The following is a 9,576-nucleotide window of genomic DNA, read 5'->3' as shown; positions in this document are numbered from 1 at the left end:
CTGAGGGATGGAGTGGGCTAGGGGGGGGGGGGGGGGGTATGATCGAGTGTATTCGGTAGGACCATTATAAAGATGATTGTAATATTAAATAGTATTATGGGTTACCGTCTGCAAAGCGCGAGCTGATTTTTTTTTTTGTTTTTTGGGGAGGGGGGTTTAGACCTTATACCGGGACATTCTAAGCACCTTTTGTAATCATGAACAGGACGAGTATGTCACCGGGTATGTTAACAAATAATGCGAATGCAAAGCGGTGAAGCGGTGAAGATATAGTTGATATACATTAGGCCTACTAACTTGAAAAGGGGTCATTTCAAAGACTGCTTATTGAATGCAATAATGGCCACATGACTGTATTTGTAAAAGGGCCATCGATGCTCCGACTCGGATGAGTATACTAAAAGCAAGGAGTTGGTAAAAGCCCGCCATCCGCGGGTCTGCGAATGAACGACAATACCACTGCCTGAGTCCGGATTGAAGTTTGAACATGATCCACGCAGGGAAGTGAGAGGTCAGATATCTCACTTTCCTGTATTAGACATTACGATTGATATACAAACAACAAGTTGCGTCTAAATATATAGCCAATCCGGATATCAAAGCAAGATCGAGTGGCAGAATACTTTTCAGACAAATTATAGTCAAGTCAAATATCCGAGCTGGATCAAGTGGTGGAATACCTTTCACTGATACAATACATCAAAGACCTATACCTCTCCATCTCTTACGCTGGTTCGTTTTACATGGGCTCAGTATCTGATCCATAGGAATGGACTTCCCAGGATGGTTGGTTTGTCCAATAAAAATGTATTTTCTAGCTGTTGTATGGTCGGCATTGGCATTCTGCTTTCAACATACATCAGGTAAATACAGTTTGATTTAAATTTCATATCATGATATATTGAATATGACTATTGCACATAAATCTCTTTGGTGGTATAATAATTGACTTCCGTTGATCTTAAAAATGTTTAGTGGGCAACATACTGTCCACGCAACAATACTTTATCTAATTCTGGGTATAAACCAGTAATGTCTTTGTGAAACTGCACAATATTGGTTGAAAACTACCAAGAGTTGGATAAATGTTTAAACTTTTGTAGTGTGGACAGTATGTTGCCCAACATTTTAAGGGTTTAACGTCGATCTGGGGTCTGAAAAAAAACCCCTTCTGAATATGAACTGGTATTATGGCACACTCTTGATAATTTGTATGTTTTAATCTTCATTTTACCAATGTAAGTATTATGCTCACTGATTCACTAATATTTCCGTTTGTAGTTGATGCCGAACTCCATGAATAAAACATGTTCACAATAAAACAGTTGTAAGTCGATAGCAAACTTCCTTATAATGAAAATAATTATTTGTTTTTTGTGTTTGTGTAACAGTTAGTATTTGCTTGTCAAAATATTGGTCATCGGGGGGGGGGGGGGGGGGTTCTATAGCAATGTTAATTTATTGAGGTTTACTTGGTTACCCCAAGATTTTTTATAACCCCCCTCTCTCCCTTCTATTACCCTCCCATCGTAATTTTTCCATCAGTTTTTCTCAGTGTCTATCGCCCCCATCCCCCCCCTCTCTCTCTGATCCTTCCTTTTCAATATCTCCTAATTTCCTTTTTTTCTTCATGTTTTACATTAATTATTATGACAGCTCTGGGCACAGATAAACCAAATGTGTTATTCATCGTAATAGATGATCTCCGGCCATCGCTTGGATGTTATGGGGGTCCCATCATATCACCAAATATCGACCAACTCGCAGCTCAGTCAGCTGTCTTTACAAATGCTATGGTACAGGTAATAATTCTGGTCCATTTCTTACAAATCAGTATTCAATAATTACTAATATCGAAAATAGCATTGAATAGGATGAAGCTTTTCAATATGCACTTTATCAGAGTAAAATTCACATAGCGTTCTGTTCATTTATACCATGGTCATACGGCAGCCGTACGGCGAGCCATCAAAAACAGCCGTTTTAACATTTTTGTACCAGCTAAATATAGGTGGTTTGAATAAAAATGAATAAAACGGCTGTTTTCGACTCGCCGTACGGCTGCCGTAGAACAAATGTGACCATGCATGGTATTAGCGATAGCTCAGTCGGCAGAGCGGGGGATTCGTAATCCGGTGACCCGGGTTCGATTCCCACTTGGTGCGCTAGTGCCCTTTGGTAAGGCATTAATCCTCAGTACCAGGTCCTTCGGAGAGGAACTTAAGCTCCTTTGGTTGCTTGCTTACAAGAATTCATGCTTTCTTAACAATCAGGTAAAAAAATCACCACCAATCACCAATTTATGCAATTTTACAACCCAGAGTTTTGCACTTAGAATATCACGCCAGCTAGGGCCTATACACATCACACTAAGTTTAAACTGAGAAAGGGCAAATTAGAAGAATATTTCCTACAGCAGAGACAATATCAAGATTTAGATTTGTTTCTATTACAAGCAATCATTATGTGCCCCAAGCCGAACATCCTTCCTAACAGGAAGACGTCCTGATACAACCAAGCTCTATGATTTCTACTCTTATTGGAGGGATGCAGCAGGAAACTATACTACTTTACCACAACACTTCAAAGAACATGGATACTTTACTGCTTCCATTGGGAAAGTCTTCCACCCAGGTATATTTTGTGTAGAAATCTGATGTTTTATTTCTTCTATATACGCATGAATACCTAGTAGCTTACAGATTATGTTCTATAATCTATATTCGATATTTCTTCTTACTATTCTGGTAGAATATATCAATTTCACGATAAATACCACACATAAAAACAATACCAATTACAAAATGTAAAGTTCAGTAAACTAAAGCAAATGATACTGTGCGTTTTGTCGCAAGCAAGTCTTCAATCAGTTTTAAATAGATATTGTGATATTTGTGATTTATTTTGATTGCGAGTTTCTTGTTTATCTCATGCAGGAATAGCAAGTGGTGGCAATGACGATTATCCATACAGCTGGTCAATACCAGCATACCATCCTTCAACGGATAAATATATATATGCAAAGGTAAAAGTGTCAAAACCCCCAAACTCCCGCACTCTAATGGCAGTGACCCCCCCCCCCCCCCGCCAAAAACGTCCTGAAAAGGGGGACCCTGCTAAACGATGACTTAAGGGCACACATGCCGCTAGGACATCTCACGCTGATGGTGTCCCAGATTTGCACGCTGTAAGCAAGGACTGTTGTTGGATCGTGGTTTATGCTTGTTTTTTTCTCATTGTCTGCGTTTTTGACACTCCACACTCCATTCGCATTCCACGCCAAAACGCGCAAAGCATCGCTCTTTCCTCGTATTTTCTTCCTCGCGCCGGATGCGCGTTTTCGTTTTACACCCTGGCGAAGGCATTTTCCGGAAAAGTAGCCAAAAAGCGACTAGTGAAAAGTCTACGCTAGTTGCATGCAGCGTGCGACACAGGCGAGTCCACCACCGCATGCAATTTGCACAGTTACTGATCAGAGCACAGAGTTCCTCGGCACTTCATGTACAGAGAGAGCGGCAGTCAGGAGCGAAATCCGAACATGCTTTTACAGTCGCGTTGTTTATGATAGTTGTTTTTTTCTAAAAATAAATTATTAACTAAATGAATAGAATGACAGACAAAATCAAAATAAACAGATAGTTATAATAGAAAGACAAATTGAAGTTTGATGGATTGATACACTTAGAAGCTGCCGAAAGATAGATATAGAAGACTGATAAATAGATAGAGACAAGTTAGACAGATAGATAGATAGAAATAGAGAGAGAGAGGTGGATAGATAGATAGAAAGAGAGAGAAAGAGGGAGAGATGGATGGATAGATAGATAAATAGAGAGAGAGAGACAGAGAGGTCGATATATAGAGGGAGGGGGGAGAGAGAGAGAGAGAGAGAAGGATAGATAGATAGATAGAGGGAGAGAGAGAGATGTTGTAGATAGAAATATGGACGGAAAAAGAGAAAAAAGACAGACAGATGCTAGAGAAAGAGAGAGATAGAGAATTTGAGAGACAGATAGATAGATGTTAGATAGATAGAAAAATAAAGAATGAGAGAGACAGAGAAGATAGACAAATTAACAGATAGATAGAGAGATAGATATATATAGAGAAAATAGAGAAAGACAGACAGATGGATGAGATAGATGAGAGCCGGATAGATAAATGTTAGATAAATAAAGAGGGAGAGAGACAAAGAATATTACCAAATTAACAGATAGATAAGTTAAAAAAAATAGATAGATAAATAGGGAGAATAAGAGAAAGACAGACAGTTGGATAGATAGATCAGAGAGAGATAGAGAATTTGAGATAGATAGTGTTAGATAAAGAATGAGAGAGACAGAGAAGATTATTAGGTAGATAGATACTGCAGTTACATAGATAGATAGAGATAGAATTTCAGAGATAGATATATAGACAGATAGAGAGAAAGACAGACATCAGCAAATCGGCAAGGCAAATGATCAAGGCAAACATTCGTATTGAACCTGGAAAGTATAAGCTCAGCTTCACAAGTACGGTATCATAACTTCGGTGCGGACTTTGGATCGCGCGCCCAGCCGATAATGTAAACAGACGTAGACGTAGACTCTTCACTAGTCGCTTTTTGGCTACTTTTCCGGAAAATGCCTTCGCCAGGGTGTAAAACGGAAACGCGCGTGCCGCATGCTGTCCACTATGTCCACTGGAAGTGATCCCCGGGAAACTTTCTATGCATAATTTTAATCAATATAATTATGTTAGCCTAAGATACCCGTGATGTGAATAAAATACTTAAAAAATCATTTTCCTGACATCAACAAATTGATTTTCAGTCTAAAAATCGAATTGATTTCATTTTTTATTTGGCTGATGACATTGTATGATTATTTGTTTACCTGTCATGAAATATATTTTGCTCGCTTGCCTTGCTCCCTCTCAACTCAGAACTTCATTTTTTTTAACTTTAATATTTCTGTGTCGTTGCTCCTGCGCATGCAGCAAAGGGCGGTATCAGTGTATTTTTTTTGGAGGGGGGAGGGGGGTACGTGTCAGATGACTTCACTGATCTTTTTAATGAAAAACTTAGGTTGTTGTTTAGGTCTAATTATTCGACCCAACTCGCTCTTTTCAAGTTATTCTTATTTTCCATCTTTACTTTATGATTTATCTATCTTCTTTTCTCATACCCACGACTTTAATTCTTATCAGTAATTTCTATTACGTGCACCAGCTGGGGAAGTACCACCTCCCTGCTTGCACAATGAATGGTCACCCGCGACCCATGGGTAGGAACAGTTCTTCATCTTTCCCTAAATTTTCTTTGAAAACCAAAACTGGAATAATTTTGGAAATTACTGTTCAGTTTGGTAATTCCTTTCTTTTCAGGTATGCCCGAGCATCGATGGATCCCTGAAATCCAATGCCATGTGTCCCATCGATGTAGACAATATGCCCGAGAAAACACTACCGGATCTTCAGGCGTTCGACCGTGCAGCAGAAATCCTTCGAAATCTGTCTTCTGCGGAAACCTTCAAAGATAGATTAGAAGATATTGAAAGTATGGAGACGGTGCCGAGTATGTCTTTTTGTCTATCATTTTATTCTTTAAAAAGGCATATCCTCGAACAATAAATTAGATCTTTAAAAGCATTATCTCTCAGCAAAAGATTAAAGATTCCATAAATACGACGCACGCAGAATTTTATACATTTTGTTACTGTTTACCGTGTTTTATCAAACAAGTTTTCAAACATATAGGTAAAAATCATAATTTTATTCGAAACGGGTGTAATTAATGAAAGAAAGATAATATGATATTCTCAATCTTTCAATTAATTTCACAGAACTATAAGCGAAACTATGAATGCCATTTTATAGGGCCTATCCAATTTCGATGAAATTTGTAGTGCTTTACTTGGTTTCATATTTCGAACGGAGAGCCGTCGGTTCGAATCCTACAAGCATGGCGCTAATTCCTTTAGCAAGAAATTAATTTACAATTTTACACTCAACCAAGGTACCCGTCAGGAATATTTATTCCGTGAAATGCTTTTGTGCAAAAATGGTGGACTGGCTATGTCTTTTTCTGGTTTGGTGCTGTTTATGATCATTAATAGGGCAGGGAGGGGGGGGGGTCATGCCAAACGGAAGAGATTGTGCATCGACTAAACGTACCTGACTCATTGCATGGTACTTTGTTTCTAAGTTTGAAGCCCCTACCCCCCCCCCCTTCTCCTGAGTTAAGGTCGACCTCATGAATTTATAGTTCTCCAAAGTCGCATCCATCGATCTGTATCAATATTCATTCTTGAAAAAAGTACTTTATTTCGTTTCGTGTTTAGCTCCGTCGCATCATATGAAGACTCCGTTCTTTCTGGCTGTTGGCTATCGAAAACCTCACCTTCCTTGGAAATACCCGAAGGAGTACCAAACCTTGTACCCCCTGAGCTCGGTCGAAATCGCTTCTAATCCGAACATTCCCGATCAAATGCCGAGTGTGGCATGGGAGGTGTTCGGGAGGATGAGAAAGGATGCTGACCTAAGGACGCTGAAATTACCCCTCCCGTATGGCACATTCCCGCTGAGCTATCATGTAAGGTTATGATTAAGGGACTGGCGATTAGAGGAAGAGTGGTCGAAATACCCCCCTCCCCCCCTTATAAGCGCCGTGGTGTATAGCGGTTCTGACTCTCGCCTTGTAATCAGAGGGTCGTGTGTTCGAATCCCACCATTGCCTATTTGGAAAGGAGTCAATCCACTCTCACCCAGGTGCTAATTGGGTACCGGTATAGGAAACAACCGTCATTGTGGTTGGTTTAGCAAATTTGAGCCTAACAGGCTGCTTGGAATGTTATGAATCCAGTGACCGGGTAATAATAATCGTGAAGCGCATTGAACAGTGGTAGATTGATAAAGCGCTATATAAATGCCAATTATTATTATTATTATAAGGCTGCAAGGGCTTTTATTTCATATTCTCTAGCCACCATCTAGACTTCGGCAAAGTACGGGGAGTATGAGGATAACTGCCTTCATCGGGTGACAGGCCAATTATAATGCAATTTCTCGGTAGACATAGGGATAAGAACAATAAAAAAATATCAAAATCTTAACAAATTGTTAATTCTTTTCCCCAAAATGAAACATGCAGAGGTAATACAGGGTTTGTATGGTTACCTCCATAACGTTTTTGCTCACTTTCCATATCCCGACGCATTCCAACCTGTCATCAACAATAGGGTATAGAATACTGTTCACTTTCTCGGAAATTTATTCGCCTAAAAAGAAATTTGACTAGCCTTTTCTTTTCCCTCACACAAAGTTAAAACTTGTAAATGTAATTTGATGACAAACAGTATAAAGCGTGATGAAATAATGTTGAATTTTGTTTTTACTTAAAATTTTCCCACAATTTTCAGCACTATTGGTCATTAGTCTGGTCTGAAAATCACATTGTAATTGCTTTTGATTGTAATAGATTTTATTGACTCTTATTCAACATGTTCAAGGGACCTCTGCGTCAAAACTACTATGCAGCGACATCCTTCATGGACTATCAAGTAGGCCGACTGCTCAACGTTCTGGAAGAATCTGGCTTCGCTGATAACACCGTTATCATGTTTGTTGGTGACCACGGCAAGTGAATTATGATTTATTATGATTAATCATGAAGAATGATGAATTGGGAATAACGAAGATAATATGATGAAGATGATGGGTGATAATGGTAATAATATAGGCCTAGTTCGAGGGTATTGAGAAGACACACACACACGAGGTTGGGCACGATCGAGGTAACTAGATCAGTTTCAACACGTCATATATAGCTAGGCGTTGGTACATGATATTACATTTCCTTTTTATCATTGAATCAAAGTTCGTTGAATCGGCAGTCTGTTTTAATTAATATTATCAGATACACATTTCTTCAATCTATGCTGTCAGGAAACACATATTTTACCTATTTTACTTTCTTTATTCTGAAGTGTAATGGATAGCTTAAGTTCAATCTGAATTTACATTAGGTCTAATCATTGTTGAAACCTCTACTTATACAGGATGGCAGCTTGGTGAGCATGGAGAATGGTGCAAGTTTTCAAACTTCGAATTGGCGACTAGAGCCCCTCTAATGGTTCACATTCCTGGTCTGACTGACACACGCTGGAATTCGGTCAAAAAATTTAATTTGATTGATCCTCTACAGACTGAGAAGAAAATGACGGACAATGCGCCTATAAAAGATAAGAAAATGGGTACTAAACTGGACAGGTATCTCCATAAAAACGCTGTCAGTGACGTAGAAATACTTGATGAGAGACAACTTTACACATTCACCGAAGACAACAGTACGAAGAACATAGAGCGTTTAGATAATGCATACATCGAGGACTTTGTCGAGTTTGTCGATATCTTTCCTACACTTGCAGATCTAGTAAACATTACCATTCCTCCAATATGTCCGGAGAAATCTTTCAATATTGATTTCTGCTCCGAAGGTGTAAGTTTTGCTCCACTGATCGAACACCGGATGCGCGACGGTATTTCAAGCGGTAATTCCGACCGCGTCACAAATTTCAGGCGGTGGAAAAACGCGACGTTCAGTCAGTATCCAAGACCACGTGTGGTTCCAGAAGACGAGGGTAGTGATGTCCCTCATCTTGTCAACATAACCATCATGGGTTACTCCATGAGAACAAGAGAATATCATTATACAGAATGGATTGGCTTCAATCACATAACCTTTGAAGGAAACTGGACTGACGTCAAAGCCAAGGAACTCTACATCAATGCCATAGATCCAGATCAAAATCAAAATGTCGCGGATGATATGCAGTATGAGACACTTGTCAGAGATCTAAGCCAACGCCTCAAGAGGGGATGGCGTGACTGCTTACCGAATTGATCTCTCTTAAAAGAACAAAATGTAAATTAACTGATTTGAGCTAAGTTTTTTTAAAGACTTGATCCTCGTTTCGATTAGTATTGCACAATATTTTTTCAGTTGTTCAAGATATTGCTACATACAGTGGTGTGCGCGACCAATGGTTGTCTGCTGCAGACACAGATCCTCATTGAAATTTCGATTATAACACGTGAGTCTTTACACAAAGAGTAGAACATGATAAAACTTTTCTTCAGCCCTGCATTCAGTACACAAATCATTTAAGCATTCATATTTCCTAACTTGAGTGAGGGGTCTGCACAGCAGACTAGGCCAATAGACATGATAGAAGATTAAAATACAAGGAAAGAAAATTGGCTAAATAGTGATACCGATGAAACTGTAGCAACTGCATGGTTTGAGGGGTTGCTAAATAAGGATTGTTTCTCGGGTAATGATTTCAGGCCACTGCTTCTGTATAGGCCCAAATCGTCGTAATCATATTGATGTAACACTATTTCATTGCTATACTTTAGTACGATCGATTAATCGCTCTCTGTCACCAACTTATGCTCATTCAATATGATCATATTGAATATGGTTTGTCATATTCTCAAGCAGTTTGCTTATAATGAAGATCTGTCTTTCGCAAGCGATTTTATGTTCAAATTATGTATTACCTAATAAATTGTAAATAAAATCTGTTATATTTG

General features: G+C 39.0%; 1 protein-coding gene across 2 annotated transcripts; it reads left to right on the top strand.

Annotated features, from left to right (window-relative positions):
• The first annotated feature begins 243 nt into the window (after positions 1 to 243).
• On the top strand, positions 244 to 9,309 carry LOC121412397 (iduronate 2-sulfatase-like). Of its 2 annotated transcripts, none has more exons than XM_041605232.1 (8): positions 244 to 863; positions 1,657 to 1,802; positions 2,457 to 2,634; positions 2,937 to 3,025; positions 5,368 to 5,557; positions 6,324 to 6,574; positions 7,491 to 7,617; positions 8,040 to 9,309. In XM_041605232.1, exons 1-8 carry the CDS (start codon positions 770 to 772, stop codon positions 8,882 to 8,884), a joined length of 1,920 nt encoding a protein of 639 aa, XP_041461166.1. In that variant the 5' UTR covers positions 244 to 769; the 3' UTR covers positions 8,885 to 9,309. The 2 variants fall into 2 exon arrangements, with proteins under 2 accessions (XP_041461166.1, XP_041461231.1); XM_041605297.1 differs by having other exon boundaries at positions 255 to 863; positions 5,368 to 5,539.
• The last annotated feature ends 267 nt before the right edge of the window (positions 9,310 to 9,576 follow it).

This window comes from Lytechinus variegatus, chromosome 1, assembly GCF_018143015.1.
Source record: "Lytechinus variegatus isolate NC3 chromosome 1, Lvar_3.0, whole genome shotgun sequence".
Classification (NCBI taxonomy): Eukaryota; Metazoa; Echinodermata; class Echinoidea; order Temnopleuroida; family Toxopneustidae; genus Lytechinus; species Lytechinus variegatus.
The sequence above is the reverse complement of the archived record's forward strand: the minus strand, read 5'-3'. Positions and strand labels throughout refer to the sequence as shown.